The following is a 20005-nucleotide window of genomic DNA, read 5'->3' on the forward strand; positions in this document are numbered from 1 at the left end:
GGGATTTACACCAGCGTTGAATACAACGTATGAACCCCCTGCGACGACACAGGCCACATATTACAGCCGCAAGCTCAAGCCTTCCTGCAAATAATAATAATAATAATAATAATTAATGATAAAATACTATTCATGCCAGTAACAAGGATGATGACAAGAATTATGATGATCCCCTTATTATTATTAAAATTTAGGTTGTCCATACTGATGTTTTGGATGGCCATAACTGATATTATAGGGTGTCTGTAACTAATTTACGGTGTTTACAACTGATGATGTATTGTGTTTATAACTGATGATTTTGGGGTGTTCATAACTGACGATGTAGGGTGTCTTTAACTAATGGTTTAGGGTGTGGATAACTGAAGATGAACGGTGTTTCTAACTGATTCTAACTGACGATGTAGGATGTCTGTAACTGATAATGTAGGGTGTCTATAACTATTGGTTTAGGGTGTTTCTAACTGATGACGCACAGTGTTTCTAACCGATGATGTAGAATGTCTATAACTGATGATGTAGGATGTCTATAACTGATGATTTAAGATGTCTATAAATGATGATGTAGGGTGTCTATAACTGATGATTTGGAGAGTTCATAAGTTATGATTTAGGGATGTAGTTTGTGTAGTTCATGAGAGTTTTCTGCTAGGGACATAAATGGAATGTTGCCAAATGGAATCTTACTCCAGGTTACACAGGAATGTGTTACGAAATATAATCTTACTCCAGCATACACAGGAATATGTTACGAAATATAATCTTACTTCAGGATACACAGGGATGTGTTACGAAATATAATCTTACTTCAGGGTACACAGGAATGTGATACGAAAATAAAATATTACTCCAGGTTAAACAAAAATGTTACGAAATAGAATCTTACTCCAACATACACAGGAAGGTGTTGCAAATTAGAATCTTACTCCAGGTTACACAGGAATGTAGTGCGAAATAGAATCTTACACAAGGATGCAGAGGAATGTACAGCAAAACTTGAATCTTATCCCAGGATACACAGCAATGTGTTGCGAATTAGAGTCTTACTCCAGGATAAAAAATAACGTGTTACGAATTAGAGTCTTACTCCAGGATACACAGGAATATGTTTAGAAATAGAGTGTTACTCCAGGGTACACATTAATATGTTACTAAATAGAAACTTACTCCAGGATACACATTAATATGTTACTAAATAGAATCTTACTCCAGGATGAACAGGAATATGTTACGAAATAGAATCTTATTCCAGGATACACAGGAATAATTTAGAAAATAGAATCTTACTCCAGGACACACCGGAATGTTAAGAAATGGAATCTTTCTCCAGGATACACGGGAATATGTTAAGAATTAGAATGTTACTCCGGGATACACGGAAATATGTTACAAAATAGAATCTGACTTCAGAACTCAAGGGAACATGTTGCAAACTACAATCTTATTCCAGGATGCACAGGAATATTACGAAATATAATTGAAATCTAGGATACAGAGGAAAGTTCACGAAATAGAATCTTACTCCAAGATACACAGCAGTAAGTTTCCAATTATAATTTTACTCCAGGTTACACTGGGATATATCGCGAAATAGAATCTTACTCTAGGATACACAGAAATATGTTTTCAATGAGAGCCTTACTCCAGGAAGCACAGGAATGTTCAGTGAAAACAGATTCTTACTCCCGGATACACAGGAATATGTTGCGAAAATAGAATGTTACTCCAGGATACACAGGAATATGTTACGAAAAAGAATTTTGCTGGAGGATACACAGGAATGATACGAAATAGAATCTTACCCCAGGATGCCCAGGAATGTGTCACGAATAAGAATGTTACTCCAGGATACACAAAAATGTGTTACGAAAACAGAATTTTACTCTAGGATACATTTGAATATGCTACGAAATAGAATCTTTCTCCAGGATACAAAGGAATTTTACGAAAAAAGAATCTTACGCCATCCCCATCCCATTCTTATCGGTTTTCCAACTTCATCTTCTAAAACTGCGCCTGCCATCACCAACAGTGCAGTCAGCAGCACAAAACAGATCGTCAAACGGTAGAAATTCATTGCAGTACAGCAAACCAACTCTTACACACACAACAGTCAAAAGCTCTATGAAAACATTCTCTGACGTTGAATCGGATTTTATATCTGCTGCTGTGATGTCATTTTAGCTCCCTTTAACTCAAGCTAGTAGGCTACGAAATGGGAAACTTTGAACAGTAGACTGAAGATATATATGATGATTAACTCAGCACAGAAATCCACCGAACCCAGATCAGGAAGGGCGTTGCTGGAACTAATTTGTTCAGACGAATGAGAATGGGTTGAGTATTTAAGAAATTTTATCGCCTGTCTTGAAATTCTAACCACGGTGGATATGTGAGTCAGCGGGAGACCCCTAAAGGTTTCGTGAACCGTTGATGACCTTCATTGTGACGCAAACATGATGGGGTTTTTTTAGGGGAATCCCATCAGTCAGCATACACATGCGCACGTAGACAGCTGCGGCTAACAAGTTGATACCACCCCTATTCTTGTCTCTACAACAGTAAATGCCAACAAGTAAAAAAAAAAATACATGTATAAACCAGAGTTCACAATTGCGTAAATAGGTCTCATGTTGCACACACAGTAAACATCCTCGTCCAGGAGAAAAAAGGTCAGCTGCATTTCATAATTATTAAACTTTGGTGTCACTTTAAGCCTGTGGGTGCTCAGCTCCAGGAGGGGGAATCCCTATTTGTATTGTGCCCATAGGTGCATGTTCATTGGTTTGTTACATATGAGTCATATGCACATTCCCTTAAACAATATAGTGTAATCATCTAAAAATGCACCGTCACGTGTAAATTATGACCAGTGCCGATAGGCACCTAACCAAGAGGGGAGTTTCGAGCTTGAACTCTTTTGTCATTAAAGTTAAAAAAAATGTTAGGCAACGTTTGTTGAGATTAACATGTCAAGTTAACAAATGTTAAGCTCTTCAATTTTCTCCATCTTTCGTTTCCTCAAAATAAAACAAAAAATTAACAGGCGGCCATACCTACACATAGTAAATTTGATCACAAGTAGTTGCCTAACATTTTTTTACGTGTCACATTACACAGTTGGACTATTTGTAACGATAAAAGCGTTCGAACTCGGAACTCTCCGACTGGATTCACAGCGCTAGGCATAATGGTGAATGACAAATACATACAGTGTATGTTAGATCCGTGTGTATCGGGCGGCCACACTTGACTGACGCCTGTACATGACAACCCGGTTAGCTGCATCTGCTTATAGGCTGTTCAAGTTGATGACGTCACCCTGTGCCTTATGTGTATTCATTCATTTATTTATTTAATTATTTTTATTTTTCACTTCTACGATGGCTGGTACAGGAATCTGCATGGACTACAAGAGGTAATTACTTGAATCCGCAACCATGACGAAAAGTACATTTTTGAAAATAACAGGTAAACTAAACTTTATTTTGCTTCGGTACGCACTAATAGTCATGCAAGTTTATCTTTTCCAGGGCAAAATAATCGCTCGATATGGCCTGAGGACCAAAACAAATGTGGAACAGTATGTCACACAAAGAAAACTTTGCCACTACTGTGCCGAACATCGGTGGTTTAATCCGGGCACTCCGGTTTCGTTTACAAATAAAACTGACCGCCATCGTTTACTTGCAAAATTGTTGAGTATGGCGTTAAACATGAATCTGATAAAGAAACATATAAATAAATCACGTAAGTCAGTAAATAGATCAGTAAATATATATATGTTTAATAATATGTCAGGGAATAAGGCAAAATAAGATATATCTCCCAGTAATGATTCTCTTTACCACAGCATTTCTTCATTACTTTTATAGCTGACAAAAAATTACATACACAGCTTTTTTCAGTTTTCACCAATATCTACAATCATTCTTAAAAAGAGTGGTATTTAACATATTTATTTATTTATTTGATTGGTGTTTCACTCTGTACTCAAGAATATATCACTTATACGACGGCGACTAGCATTATGGTGGGAGGAAACCGGGCAGAGGAAACCCACGACCATTCGCTGGTTGCTGGAAGACCTTCCAACGTACGGCGGGAGAAGAAGCCTACATGAGCTGTACTTGAACTCACAGCGACCGCCTTGGTGAGAGCCTCATAGGTCATTACGCTGTGCTAGCGCGCTAACCGACTCAGCCACGGAGGCCCGTATTTAAAATAACTAAACCATTTAATAAAGATAAGGAATGGTTGGCGAGACTCGCACGGGCCATAAAGGCAGTCGTGCAATATTAATTAGGGAGAGTATCGAGAGACCTGAACGTAGAAAGCGAACGTTCATGGAGCATAACAAATCAAAGAACGCTGTACTCTATCTACCCACAATGGCAGTTACTAAAGGTCGAATGCTTATCGGATACCCATGGTAATCTCTGAATTGTCATGACACTCACTGCACCGATATTTCCCCTTAACACACTGGGACATATCGCTATGAGCAAAGGTCACCACACACTGTCAGTGTATAGACTACAACTGTGTATCTAGATGTATAACACGCATCTGGGCCACAGACACCCATTAACTTTCCACAAGCGACAATGTTAACGTTTAGCGCTGTAGCTCAGTCCCAAACATTCCATGGCCATTAAGCTTTGGTGCATACCTGGCCCAGTCTGTGAGAAAGAAGCCATAAAAAATTTGACATAGGTTGACCGTCAAAATCTGGACCTTTCTAGGCCAGCAGCTGGGAGGGGTGCCTAGCAACGCCAAGGGGACGTCACTCGCAGCCTCATCACCACCTGTGTCCTTGTGTCCTCTCACCCAGAGTTTCAAACTTTCATCATTAAAACTCATACCTGTCCAAAGCTAAGACAATTACCATCATTTTGATACCAACCATGCACCTGTACATCGAAAATGGCAGGCTGGCATCGAAAAAAGACTTTGCACCCTAAAATACACAGAGTTACATCCGTAAAAGCGGAAGACATAATGGGGGTCTGTGTCCACCTAGTGTTTCCGTGAAATGGTTCGTGCTACATGACGTGGTTCTCTGGCTCTCCAAGAAGGGAGACAAAAGTTGTAACTCATAAAGCAACAGTGCCCTCTACATATTAGAAAAGCAATGCTGTCTATGATTATTCACGACTTATGCTACTGGAATCACTGATATTGTTGTAGGTAGAGGGCACTGCTGCTTTATGAGTAGGGAAATCAGCTTCTCTGTAGAGGGTTGGAGAGCCCCAAAACTAGGATGGGTATATTTACATACAATGGGAAATTGCAGGTCGCGTCTCATCATTTTTGCTGTATCGGTGCGACAAAAATTTAAAACAACTGAATGAATTAGATGGATGTAAGTATCACAATACATCTTTCGTGATGGTTCTGTATCCCACATGCCGCCTCGTGGCTGTTTGCAACTTTCACGAAGGTGGTCAGTTTAATGGGTGGAGTGAACCGTTCAGAGCCTGAAGGAAACTGTCCACATCATGAAGGAAACTGACCCTGAATGAAACGACCCAGTATCTTGAGGAATCCGAACAGAGCCTTAAAGAAACCATCTAATACATGGATGAAACTACACAGAATCAAAAACAAACTGTTTATAGCTTGGAGGAAACCGTTCAGAGCTTGGAGGAAACCGAGGAATACACGGCCCTAAGAAACCTGGATTGTTCACGAGGTGATTGGCTGCGGTGGCGCTGGTAAAATTTATGTTTAAGCTATCCATGTTGTAAACTTACACCTTGATACTTCACCAGACATATGCAAACATTATAATACAAACCTATGTCTGAAACAGTTATAATCCTGAACACGCAAGTAAATCATCATACGATATATGTCTAATACAACTCTGTTTATTGGTGGAGTATTTGGTTATACTTGCAGGAAATATAATTATGGTTTTGTTTATGTCTGGCTATTTTGTGATATTATTTACAGACATGTCTGATATATTAAACGAATGTCTTTGTGGCTCTGTGAGCTAATGCTGTGGAAAATATATGTTTATCTTTAGACTGAAACTTTCAGCGAATGGATAGTCTCCTACGTCAGACGTTTGTCCTCAAACGTCTCTCCTCAGCTCAGATTACAAAGTGTCTGCACACCATGCCTGCAATATACTAGTACCTACCATATCCAAGGTGACCCTGCTCCTGTCAGGTTGAAAGTACCCACAAGGGCGTCTGCCACATACCAGATATCTCTCTCCATGTCTCCGCTGCTGTCAGGTTGATAGTGCCCACAAAGGGCGCTTCCCATATAAAAGACATCTCTCTCAAATGTTCCTGCTACCCTCAGCTTGAAAGTGTCCACAATGGGCATTTCCCATATACCAGACATCTCTCTCACATGTCTTGCTCCTGTCAGGTTGAAAGTGCCCACAAAGGCGTCTCCCATATACCAGAAATCTCTCCCAATGTATCTGCTACTCTCAGCTTGAATGTGTCCTCAGAGAGCTTCTCCCATATACCAGACCTCTCTCTCAATGGTCTCTGCTCATTTCATACTGAAAGTTTCCAGCAATGGTTTCTATCATGCACATGGAATATCCCTCAAATGTCTTTCGGCTAATATAGACAGTGTCCACAAAACATACTTCTAACATATGCATGTATGCACGTATGTTCTCTCTAACATAAGCACAATATCCCTAACCGTCTCACAACACAAGGGATTCTCTGATATACCTTAAATATGCTTCTGTAATCAGCGTAAAATGCGTCCAGAAACTAACTCTACCTTTAAAAGTCAAGTTCATTCAAGGTTTATGGATGGATCCAACACATCCGATGTCCCACCACCACGTCTCATGACAACGTTACTTTTAATTCCATTTCCACTGAAAGAAATTCGAACATCTGTAACCAATGCGTGGGACATTCGTTTGGCCTATTCGTAACAATGGTGCATGTGATTGGTCACTTGCGTGTAATTGGTTGACATTAGTCAATTAGACATATTTTTAATCTTGTCAGCAAGATCTTGAGCCAAAATGTTTTGTAGCACAAGGTGTACAGTATTACCTTTCACATACTTCACGAGGTGTTGCCTGGACTTCATAATTATTATTAATTTTGCAAATTATTAGTTTCTACTGTAACGTCGCACTGTCTTTGATGTCATCGCGATGAGCTGGAAAAGAGACATCCGACGTCATTGTATGACATCAAGGCCCTGCTGCCGGGCGTTTTAATTCCAGCGTGTCCATCCACGTGTGTTCCTTCTCCGTGAGTGGGATCTGCACCAGCGAGTAATACAGCGTTCTTTGCGCTGAAGAATACACACCTGACATAGTGCGGCAGCTAGATGAACACTTTGTCCTGCAAATAATAATAGTGATGATAATGATAATCATGATAGTTATAGCAACAAATCACAACATGAGTAGCAACTAAAACAGCGAAAATGGTACTTAAAGTCTGCAAACATTTACCAGCGTTAAATTCTTCACACACGCACGCTTTAGACTGCTAAAAGCTAGCAAAAGAATGACAATGTCGAGCCATGCTATGTGCTATCATGTGACGTGCTTAAATAACAACTTTAGGCGCTTTTAACTTCACACATCCATCACTATCGACGTACGGTGTCAATAACTCTCGGCTTAGAGTGCACATGGCTCATTTCAAATGCTAAACCCTAAACCTCACCACTAGAGTATCCATAATTCGTGGATTAAGGGTGTCGGGTAAATGTTGGTAACTCTCGACTTTAGGGTTACATAACTCATGACTAAGGTTGTGAGTGACTCATGGTTAATACAGGGTATGCAATATTTAAGATTTACAGTGTCATGAGATCTATGACTCACTGCATCAGCAGTGATTAAGGGTGTCATGACTCGTGTGTGAAAGTGCCCATAACTCATGAGATAGGGTGTCTGTAACTTATAGTATTTACGGTGTCCATACTTTATTGTTTAGTGAGTTCGTCTTCATTTACGCTGTTCATGGCAAACGAAATTTGCACTGTTTAACCCCGGAAACTTTATCTCCATTGCCAGCCAATCAGCGTCGACTTTATATCCCTTTCAGTTCAAAATATATGGTTAGGAATACTGAACGTATATACTTTAGTGAAGAATAAGTGTGACTTAAGTCTAATGCTACTTCGTAATCCCGAGGCTAAATCGTACATACATATGTTCCCTAAAGCTGGGGTCACGAAAGTGTAAAGAGGTAAAACCATAGGACCAGAGTGGGAATTGAACCCCGTACATCTTGGCGCTCAGTACTGAGAGCTTAGAGCAAGGAAACAGGACTGACCGGCCCGGTGTCAGTATAATGTGACAGAATGGGGTGTCATTTCTGGTGTATGCAGAGCAATACCCCAGTGATGGCAGCATTTTGGTGGCATGAAGACTCCCCGCCACAGGAAGAAAAAGTATAAACATACTCACCGAATGACTCCTCGTCGCCATGTGAGTTAAAAATTATTAGGTACGACGTAAAAATGCCCCATGAGTTCATATTCCTATACAGTGCCCTTTCTGACCTGTTGTCACCGCAGTGCACTGGGTCTTTTTTTAATGTAAAATGGTCAAGCGGTGTTAAGATAGAATCTTACTTGTTTCTATCCCCCATCCTTGCATCCCTGATAACTGGCTTGTCGTCAATAGGGCTGTTAGCAGCACCAAACACAACACAAGCTGGCAGAAATTCATTCTGGTACAACAAGAGAACAACGCGATACTGCGGTCGAAATAACAAGTCCTAGCGATATAGCATTAATACCATAGGTGATTTTATTAACTTATTGGATATCGCGTTGTCATGCTAACTACCTAGAGAATACCATTTAATCGTGCGTTCTGCGACAGCGTATTGGTTTCCAGTTGTTTGAGGTTGGGTCAGTTGTATCAATCGATCTGTAACAGAGACGCATATACGATAGGCCGACTTCAGACAGCGAGGCAATGATATATAATTGTTGACCTTATCATTTATTGATCATATACTTTGTTGTTTTTCCAGTTGATTTCACGAATTTTGCTAAAGGACTTGAAAGTTGATTTTTGAGACCGAATTTCACCGATAAAATATGTGACCATATGCCAGCTGTGACACTGTCGCCACTGCTCTGCTATTGTTCTCTATGCTGTAGCCTTCAATATTAAATGTCTGGCTTTGCTAACATCTTTTAAACATATTTTACTTGTCGTTATTGAAAAGCAGACACATCTGGTTGCGTCTTTGTATCTAAAACCACGTTTACACGGTTTGATTTGTCGTATCAACTCGAACGGTTGAATTCTAGTCAAACAAAACTGGGCAAAAGCTATGGTTCATACCTCACGTTCACACAGTGTGATTTGTCGAATTCGAGAAATTGTATGAAAATGCTTTTGTGCTGTTTTCGCTTTAATAATCGAGTTCAACGTGTCCATACGACAAATCGGAATATATGAATGTGGCTTTGCATGACAGCCATGTACTTCGCCTATCGAAGCACAATGATCCAGGAGCCTCTCACCAAGGTGGTCGCTGTGAGTTCAAGTCCAGCTCACGGTGGCTTCCTATCTGGCCGTAAGTGGGAAGGTTTGCCAGCAGATGGTCGTGGGATTCCCCCGGGCTTTCCCAGGTTTTCTCCCATCAAAATGCTGGCCGCTGTTGTATTTGTGAAATATTCGTGAGAACGGCGTAAAACACCAATCACATAAACAAAACAGTGCACACAACATGCAGCACTGCTGTTTGGAAACTACATGAGCACATTGATATTCCTTACTATTTATGTAGTAAATTTATCAACTTCACCCCCCCCCCCCAACAAATAGACCTATATCCTCTAAATTTCTAGCACACCATACCACCAATGCAGCTTGAGCAGTTCTCTGCAAAATATAAAAAAATCAAGTTAGCATGACCACCATTTGTTTAGTTGTTCTTGCTGGACTCAGCACAAAAAGTTTTCATTTCTATCCAAAACTGACAAAAATTGTGATATATTTATATGGGCAAAATAACAGTGCAAAAATTTATTGTGTATCTAAAACATATAATTACTATATGGTAGTATTATCCCATCAGTGCCACCTCATGCTGGCTTCCTGTCCGGCCGAACGTGGGAAGGTCTGTCAGCAGCCTGCGGATGGTCGTGGGTTTCCCCCAGGCTCTGCCAGTTTCCTCCCACCATAATGCTGGCCGCCATTGTACAAGTGAAATATTCTTGAGTACGGCGTAAAATATCACTCAGATAAATAAATCAAATCAAATCAGTGCCCCAACACTCTTCAGTTCTTAAGCAAATCTTAGACCCATTTGCACGGATTACGCATGTGCAACCTGTCCCATTCAGGCCAGAGATTCTCATACGAGAAACGATGAGAGGCCAATGAATCTATAGTGGGTACGCACTTAGGTAGCCTATGTTATGAGTTGCCCTACTGGACAACAACGGCTGACGATGAGATCAGCGGGAAGCGGCAAGGGCGATGTGTGTGGGCTGTTTGTATGGGCGTGAACCCTGCGTTGAAATTCCAACCACGCGGTTTATTTGTTAGTCATTGCGACGCCTATTTTAAATTGTGATGCATGACCGCTTACTTCCTGGTCATGATTTTTCCGGGGAATCCCCCTACAGTTTTTATAACCGTCAAGTGGGCAGATCCAACAAAGGGTATGCCCTAGTGTTGTTTTCCCATGACCTGAATCTAGGCGTTTATATATACAGACGTGTGTGTACAGGTAAACAGTAAGTGCATGAGCAATAGCTTTGATTTCAATCTTTATTTATGGTCGATAAATTTTGCTGGATTAAACCGACATATTTTATTAGCAAAAGAAACTTAGCATTAAGAAATAAAAATCCATATATAGTAGATAGATATAAAACTGGGCAAATGATAAACATATATGCAAGAGAAATCGGATAAAACTATATCATGGATCATTCCACCTATTGTTTCCTATAAAAGAGTATAACTCCTAATTTTTTCTATCTTAACACGTGCCGCCATGGATTCAATATCCTAAGATTGAAAGTGATAATAAATGATGTTATGTTAAAGCTGACAATTGTCACAGATGTATATGTCTGTTTCAAGTAAATTACTTCCTGCTTCCTATCCGTGAATGAAATTTGCACAAGCGAGCAACACAGCGTTCTTTTTATGACGACGACATACGCGACACATGGCGGCAGCCAGGTGAACAGCTTTACCTACAAAAAGAAGACAAAAATGAGTAATATAGACACAAAACGGAATAATACTGTTATTGATATTACAGCTGGCCATAATTTATTTATTTATTTATTTGATTGGTTTTTTACGCCGTACTCAAGAACATTTCACTTATACGACGGCGGCCAGCATTATGGTGGGAGGAAACCGGGCAGAGCCCTGGGGAAACCCACGACCATCCGCAGGTTGCTGGAAGACCTTCCCACGTACGGCCGGAGAGGAAGCCAGCATGAGCTGGACTTGAGCTCACAGCGATCGCATTGGTGAGAGACTCCTGGGTCATTACGCTGCGCTAGCGCGCTAATCAACTGAGCCACGGAGGCCCCGGCCATAATCAAATTATTATCATGCTCATTGCTTTTGAATCGGTGCCACAAGATTTGCGGACTCAAATCCGGCGTAGGGCACGGAATTTGTGGATTCGCCACTGTCAGAATTGGGGAGCCCTGGTGACAATGCCTGACGACCCAGGAAGGTCAGGCAGCTGTTCGCACAGTCTAAGATTGGATGAAGAACATTTGTCTTCCACTAATGTGGTGAACATATCTGTACACCATATATACGAAGGCTCATCAGTAACTGAATGTCGGTGGTTTTTTCCGGGCAGTCTGCTATACTTCACCTATAATGCAGACCTCTGATTACTCTGTTGTTTGAGCATGGCATTAAACAATAATGAAAATAACACATAAATAAATGAATTATTGATTTATTAATTTGATTTACGACATATTTTCAAAAATGTTTGAATTCTAACATTTCACAGTACCAGTATAATAAATGATAGAATAATACGAAATAAATATTACCAAAAACTAAAACGATCATAAAATAACAATAGATATTACATAGATACTAATAACAAGCAGTCTTAATGATAATCAGCAGTTCATAATCAGAAACCGTGGGCAAATTCCTACTCGTCCAAGAGTACGTGACAGATTTTGTCCGCTAGAGCTCACTCAGCGCAGCCATTATACTATTTATAACAATAGGGGATGTTCCACATTTTGTTTATATTTCACTAAAACACGAAAATATGTTCATGAATGAATACAAAATACAAATAAGTTGTTGCTCAGTTGGTTAGCGCGCTAGGGCAGCGTATTGACCCTTGAGCCTCTCACCAATGCGGTCGCTGTGAGTTCAAGTCCAGCTCACGCTCCTCTTCCTCTCCTAACAAACTCTCGTATGTTAGCTTATGCCTTGGTTCGTCCAGCGTGGAAAACACAGTGAAGAACCCATGATAACTATTCTTGTATCCCCTCTGAATTCTGTTATGCAAAATCAAGTGGTAAGTGTGTAAATATATTTAAATTTCCATGGTTCAGCTTGAGCACAATGGGAGATGATAATAATACCCACGAAGCCTGTAAATAGCGCACTCCTCAACAGCTCGGTACATTCGCCATCACGTGCAGTTGTTTACAAAAGGCGAATGATGAACAGGTGACGAAAGGCAGGAGCATCGCTTTCGGCGTCGCTGTTGTAAAGAGCATGGCGCCCAAGTATATTAGAGATGTAATCTCAACGGAAGCAGTAGTGTACATTTCTATTTCAGAATGATGTTGGATTTTGGCGGAAGACAGAACACTTGTGGCACGAACCGTTAATATATATATATATATCAGCATCAATGAAAATCAAACTGTGGGGAAGAAACCGTAAGACGGTGTAATTAAGAAACTGTTTATCTCTAATCAAAGATATTGTGTGTTAATATGTCCGACTTTTCAAGACAATAAAATATTAGTCTTCAAGAAATGGACAGTGGGCTACACTCCACAATTAATGCTTCGGGGTGGCAAAGAATGTAAACCCCTGCTTTTTTAAGATATATTTTCTTTTGCTCCTTTGGGTTGCCCTTTTTCGTTTTTCTGCTTGTTAAGTGGTATTATTTTGTAGCGGAGGCTTCAAAGTACTATTCTAGATATAAATTTGTATGTTTGCCTCTGCCTCGGTGGGTTTGGCCCCTATCAGCTGTTTATCAGTTTTATGACATCGGACAAACGTGTGTCAGGGGCTGACAGCAAACCTGGTTGGGCATTACATTGAACCCGAGAGCAGGTAAACCTCAGTTTCTCTGGTTTTCCGTGCGGGGATGACATATAAAAGATGTACTAGGAACGGTCTGTGGGAATATTTTGATACTGTTGGCGGATGTATGACCAGTTAAAGCTGGTCGTTGGGTAACAGTGCTACACGGTGAGTTGTGGTCAGCCGATGACAGGACTGTGACCAGATATGTCGGGAACCGTGTCCCGAGCTGCAGTCGGGCTGGTAAAGGGCTGTAACGGGAGACGTTGGGAAGCGTCTGAAGTTGTGATCGGGCTGTGAAACGGAATCCGTGTCCGGGGCTGCCATCAGGCTGCTGTAGGGTGTCAAGGGAAGCGCTGTAACCAGTCAGTGGAAGTGTGAGGCTGTAATTAGGCTGCAAGGTTTGTTGGCTGTGACCAGGCTGCGAGATTGGTTGGCTGTGACCAGGCTTCGATCAGGTTGGTTGGCTGTGACTAGGCTGCGATCAGGTTGGTTGGCTGTGGCTAGGCTGCGAGTTTGGTTGGCTGTGACCAGGCTGTGGGGTTGTTTGGCTGTGACCAGGCTGCGATCAGGTTGGTTGGCTGTGACCAGGCTGTGGGTTTGGTTGGCTGTGACCAGGCTGCGAGGTTGGTTGGCTGTGATCAGGCTGCGATCAGGTTGGTTTGCTGTGACCAGGCTGCGAGGTTGGTTGGCTGTGATCAGGCTGCGATCAGGTTGGTTGGCTGTGACCAGGCTGCGAGGTTTGTTGGTTGTGACCAGGCTGCGATCAGGTTGGTTGGCTGTGACCAGGCTGCGATCAGGTTGGTTGGTTGTGACCAGGCTGCGAGGCTGGTTGGTTGGTACCAAACTGCGATCAGGTTGGTTGGCTGTGACCAGGCTGCGAGGTTGGTTGGCTGCAGCAGGCTGCGAGGTTTGTTGGTTGTGACCAGGCTGCGATCAGGTTGGTTGGCTGTGACCAGGTTACGAGGTTGGTTGGCTGTGACAAGGCTGCGAGGTTTGTTGGTTGTGACCTGGCTGCGATCAGGTTGGTTGGCTGTGACCAGGCTGCGATCAGGTTGGTTAGTTGTGACCAGGCTGCGATCAGGTTGGTTGGCTGTGACCAGGCTGCGATCAGATTGGTTGGCTGTGACTAAGCTAAGTGAGGCTGTGAAGCTGTGACGAAGGTGCTCTGGGACCACGTACAGTTTAGCGATGAGGTTCAGCAACCAAGCCACCCTGTATTCGTGTTCTTTACACGACAAAATGTAAATAGCTCTTATTTTGAATGCATGTTATTTTTATTTTATTCATTTTTAATACTTTTTTTATTGTGCTTGTTGTTTAGTCGCAGTACAGGTTTACAATCTTCAATGGCCCCACATCCCTACTGCTGAAGGGGTTTCCTTGGTGAAAACCAAGACCAATCCTGTGTGTAACGGTTAACCAAGCTAGCTCGACAAGTTATACTGTAATCACCATCCGGTTGAATGTTATTATTTTTCGTCCTATCTCAGTTAATATATTTAGAATGCTTTCAAATGCATTCTGATAGACAAGCCGGTAAAAATGATACAACCCTCAAAATCAACTTTTTTAATCGACTCCCAGTAGGAAGTAGGGTGGGGTATGGAAGAGGTCTCGGGACGAGGTTGGGTGGGAGTAGGGTGGGGTATGGAAGAGGCCTCGGGAAGAGGTTGGGCGATGGTGAGAGTAGAGTGAGGTATGGAAGAGGTCTCGGGACGAGGTTGGGTGAGAGTAGAGTGAGGTATGGAAGAGGTCTCGGGACGAGGTTGGGTGGGAGTAGGGTGGTGTATGGAAGAGGTCTCTGGACGAGGTTGGGCGATAGTGATAGTAGAGTGAGGTATGGAAGAGGTCTCTGGACGAGGTTGGGTGAGAGTAGGGTGTGGTATGGAAGAGGCCTCGGGACGAGGTTGGGCGATGGTGAGAGTAGAGTGAGGTATGGAAGAGGTCTCTGGACGAGGTTGGGTGAGAGTAGAGTGAGGTATGGAAGAGGTCTCTGGACGAGGTTAGGTGGGAGTAGGGTGGGGTGTGGAAGAGGTCTCTGGACGAGGTTGGGTGGGAGTAGGGTGGGGTATAGAAGAGGTCTCTGGACGAGGTTGGGCGATGGTGATAGTAGAGTGAGGTATGGAAGAGGTCTCGGGACGAGGTTGGGTGGGAGTAGGGTGGGGTATGGAAGAGGTCTCGGGACGAGGTTGGGTGGGAGTAGGGTGGGGTATGGAAGAGATCTCTGGACGAGGTTGGGTGGGAGTAGGGTTGGTTATGGAAGTGGTCTCTGGACGACATTGGGCGATGGTGAGAGTAGAGTGAGGTATGGGAGAGGTCTCTGGACGAGGTTGGGTGGGAGTAGGGTGGGGTATGGAAGAGGTCTCGGGACGAGGTTGGGTGGGAGTAGGGTGGGGCATGGAAGAGGTCTCGGGACGAAGTTGGGTGGGAGTAGGGTGGGGTATGGAAGAGGTCTCGGGAAGAGGTTGGGCGATGGTGAGAGTAGAGTGAGGTATGGAAGAGGTCTCTGGACGAGGTTGGGTGGGAGTAGGGTGGGATATGGAAGAGGCCTCGGGAAGAGGTTGGGCGATGGTGAGAGTAGAGTGAGGTATGGAGGAGGTCTCTGGACGAGGTTGGGTGAGAGTAGGGTGGGGTATGGAAGAGGTCTCGGGGCGACGTTGGGTGGGAGTAGGGTGGGGTATGGAAGAGTTCTCGGGACGAGGTTGGGCGATGGTGAGAGTATGGAAGAGGTCTCTGGACGAGGTTGGGTGAGAGTAGAGTGAGGTATGGAAGAGGTCTCTGGACGAGGTTGGGTGGGAGTAGGGTGGGGTATGGAAGAGGTCTCGGGACGAGGTTGGGCGATGGTGAGAGTAGAGTGGGGTATGGAAGAGGTCCCGGGACGAGGTTGGGCGATGGTGAGAGTATGGAAGAGGTCTCTGGACGGGGTTGGGTGACAGTAGGGTGGGGTATGGAAGAGGTCTCGGGACGAGGTTGGGCGATGGTGAGAGTAGAGTGGGGTATGGTAGAGGTCTCGGGACGAGGTTGGGCGATGGTGAGAGTAGAGTGGGGTATGGAAGAGGTCTCGGGACGAGGTTGGGCGATGGTGAGAGTAGAGTGAGGTATGGAAGAGGTCCCTGGACGAGGTTGGGTGGGAGTAGGGTGGGGTATGGAAGAGGTCTCGGGACGAGGTTGGGCGATGGTGAGAGTAGAGTGAGGTATGGGAGAGGTCTCTGGACGAGGTTGGGTGGGAGTAGGGTGGGGTATGGAAGTGGTCTCGGGACTGCCGTTCATCAGCATACAAAATGGAAGATCCGCAATACTCTATATATATGACACATAGCTGTTCAGACACATTAAAAGTGGAGAAAAACACAAATAGTGCGAAAACTTACTGCCTCGCTACCTCGCTGCCTCGCCACCTCGCCTTTAACGAACACAGTCAGGAGCTTAGTAAATCTTGGAAACTTACCGTTATTTGACTGTAAACTGCCTCGGTGCCTTATTAATATTACATTACTCAACACGTAATGGCTCACGACGAACCTACTAATGGTGTCTTTTTCATAAATCCAGTATTCGGAGCTGATATTACGTAACCTTTGAGAAATCAGGAGATCACTTCAAAGAAGTGGGAAAGGCAGCTGGATGGGAGAGTCCATCGAAACTGTGGATAAGGTGGCGGGGGGGGGGGGGGAATTGAAACGAGGGGAGAGAGTATGGTGACAAATCACGTTGACGTAAATCACCAGAAAAATGTTGAAAACTTTCAATAGTACAAATGATCCAGCGAAGGTTTCCAATGAGTTTTTTGTGCTTAATTGGATGTACAACTCGACATTCGAGTACGGCAAAAGGCGGTAATCAACTAAATGAAATAAATGTTCCTTTCCTTCTTCTTTCCGGTTAACAGATTACCAACAAGGCCCATGGACACAAAACAACGTGGTAGTGACATGTCAAACAGGTCAGATTGTTTTTATTCAATTGTAAGATTTACACCGGTCATTACTTTGAGGCCAGGGGCCTCCGTGGCTCAGTTGGTTAGCGCAGCGTAATGACCCAGGAGTCTCTCACCAATGCGTCGCTGTGAGTTCAAGTCCAGTTCATGCTGGCTTTTTCTGGGAAGGTCTTCTAGCAACCTGCGGATGGTCGTGGATTTCCCCCGGGCTCTGCCGGGTTTCCACCCACCATAATGCTGGCCGCCGTCGTATAAGTGAAATATTCTTGAGTACGGTGTAAAACACCAATCAAATAAATAAATAAATAAACTTTGAGGTCAGGTTTTATGTTTATGCGCACATGTGGAAGAGTAAACACACGGAAACCAACCAATATAACAGTGGCAGACTGAGAAAAGTGTCATCAAAGGTTTCGGAGGTTCGACAGAAACAAAAGCTTCCCTTCACATCTCAGCTAAACAGAGAAGTACTGACCGAGTTTGGACTATTACATAATAGTTCCAGGGCTTGGCAATTAGAGTGTTGTTTTCAATCGGTCTCATACGCTGAATGGATCAGCCTGACACTAAAGTGATAAATAACCGAGAGGTAGCGATGCAAGGCAGCGAGGTTGCGAGATACTGTTTATCTCAAGATAGCGAGGTAGCGATGCCAGATAACCAGGTGGCAATACTAGGTAGCTTGCTATCGATGCGAGGTAGCGAGGTTGCGAGATAATGTAACTTCGAGGTAGCGTGGTATCGATGCGAGGTAGCGAGGTTGCGAGATAATGTAACTTCGAAGTAGCGAGGTAGCGAGATAGCGATGCAAGGTAGCGAGGCAGCAAGGTAGCGATGCAAGGTAGCAATGCGTGGTACCGATGTAGCCAGTTGTCGGCTTTATGTTTGATTTGAGCATATGTTTTATGTTTTGAATTTAACTAAAACAGTCTGTCCTGCTTGCAATGATCAGACGTTTTAGCCTGTTCGCAAAAGGTATTAAATGCATGTCTAATGAAAATTCTTTCTTTTGATTCTGAAGCATTTTGCTCATGGCAAAGACGTTAACTTCATTTCTATATAGTTTCCGATTTCACCTGTTGTCGAGGGATATATGACCACGATGGCGTATCTTTTGAAGATAAAAAAAAGATAAATTCGAGTTCATTCGAGCGTTCACCACATGCATGTAGATCTACACCAGCGTTGTATCCGTATGTACCAATATATGCATGAGATTTTACGTCGTACTTAACAATTTTTCAGTGACGAAGAAAAGCTATAAGGCGTTTGCACAAGTAATGCGTTTTCTTGTAGCACCTGGAATACATGTCGCCGACCTACAGTGCTATATCTATACGACATACAGGCATCTCACATTAAAACAGACGACGTAGCATATATCTATAGGCACCTGGCATTAAAATAAAAAACCCGCAGTACTGTATCTAAATAACACATAGCTATAGACACCTCACATTAAAATAGACCACCTGCAGTACTGTATATTCATGACATATAGCCATAGGCACCTCACATTAAAATAGACCACCTGCAGTACTGTATCTACACCACATATAGCTATAGGGTGAGTGGGTGAGTGGGTGCATGGCATTTAACCTCGTACTTAACAATTTTTCAGTAATTTGACGACGAAAAAACCCTTAGGATGTATGTAATGTGCCTCCTTGTCGCAGGACAGATTTCCTCCGCTTTTTTATCTAGTGCTGCTTCACTGATACGCCTTACCGAAGGCAAGTAAGGCACCCCGCCCATAGCTATAGGCACCACACATTAAAATTGAGGGGGGAAGGGGTACCTCCGTGGCTCAGTTGGTTAGCGCGCTAGCGTAGCGTAATGACCCAGGAGCCTCTTACCAATGCGGTCACTGTGAGTTCAAGTCCAGCTCATGCTGTCTTCCTCTCCGGCCGTAAGTGGGGAGGTCTGGCGGCAACCTGGGGAGGGTGGTGGATTTACCCCAGGCTCTGCCCAGTTTCCTGTCACCATAATGCTGGCCGCCGTTGTAGAAGTGAAATATTCTTGAGTACGGCGTAAAACACCAATCAAATAAATAAATTAATGAAAATAGACCACTTGCCTTACTGTGTCTACATTACACATAGCCATAGGCACCTGGCATTAATACTGCAGATACTGTATCTGCATGACACATGGCTCTAGACACTTCACATTAAAACAGGCCACCTGCAGTACTGTATCTGCGCGACACACGGCTGTAGACAGTTCACATTAAAACAGACCACCTGCAGTACTATAACTACACGACAGATAGCCATAGGCAACTGGAATTCAAATTGACGACCTACAGTGCTGTATCTACGTGACACATGGCTATAGACACTTCACACTAAAACAGACCACCTGCAGTGCTGTATCTACATGACACATAGCTATAGGCACCTCACATTTCTGATCTTCAGTGGTGGCAGCAATTTGGCGGCATGGAATCGCCTTGCCACAAGGAGACACAGTATATGTCCACACACCTGATGACTCCTCGTTGTCATATCGCTGAAAAATTGTTAGATACGACGTTAAACCCAGCATTGATTCATACATACATGACACAAAGCTCACATAGGCACCTCACATTAAAATATGAGAGTGGCCATACTGTATATACACGACGCATATAGCTATAGGCACCTCACATTAAAATAGGAGAGTGGCCATACTGTATATACACGACACATATAGCTATAGGCACCTCGCATTAAAATATGAGAGTGGCCATACTGTATATACACGACGCATATAGCTATAGGCACCTCACATTAAAATAGGAGAGTGGCCATACTGTATATACACGGAGCATATAGCTATAA

At 43.2% G+C, this 20005-nt stretch overlaps 1 protein-coding gene across 1 annotated transcript; it reads right to left on the reverse strand.

Annotated features, from left to right (window-relative positions):
• Positions 1–13606: 13606 nt before the first annotated feature.
• Positions 13607–16513, reverse strand: LOC135478308 (uncharacterized). The gene is made up of 2 exons (XM_064758584.1): positions 14822–16513; positions 13607–14170 (listed from the first exon to the last, which is right to left on the reverse strand). The coding sequence occupies exons 1-2, from the start codon at positions 16511–16513 to the stop codon at positions 13607–13609; spliced, it is 2256 nt and encodes a 751-aa protein (XP_064614654.1).
• Between the last annotated feature and the right edge of the window lie 3492 nt (positions 16514–20005).

The sequence above is a fragment of the Liolophura sinensis genome, chromosome 11 (assembly GCF_032854445.1).
Source record: "Liolophura sinensis isolate JHLJ2023 chromosome 11, CUHK_Ljap_v2, whole genome shotgun sequence".
NCBI classification, from domain to species: Eukaryota; Metazoa; Mollusca; class Polyplacophora; order Chitonida; family Chitonidae; genus Liolophura; species Liolophura sinensis.

What these genes read in the sequence shown, in the direction of transcription:
- LOC135478308 (XM_064758584.1), bottom strand. Translation starts at nt 16,513, where the DNA reads ATGAACGGCAGTCCCGAGACCACTTCCATACCCCACCCTACTCCCACC. An exon ending in CACCCTACTTCCTACTGGGA is followed by an intron (nt 14,171 to 14,821) that starts GTCGATTAAAAA and finishes ACCTGATCGCAG; the next exon opens with CCTGGTCACAACCAACAAAC.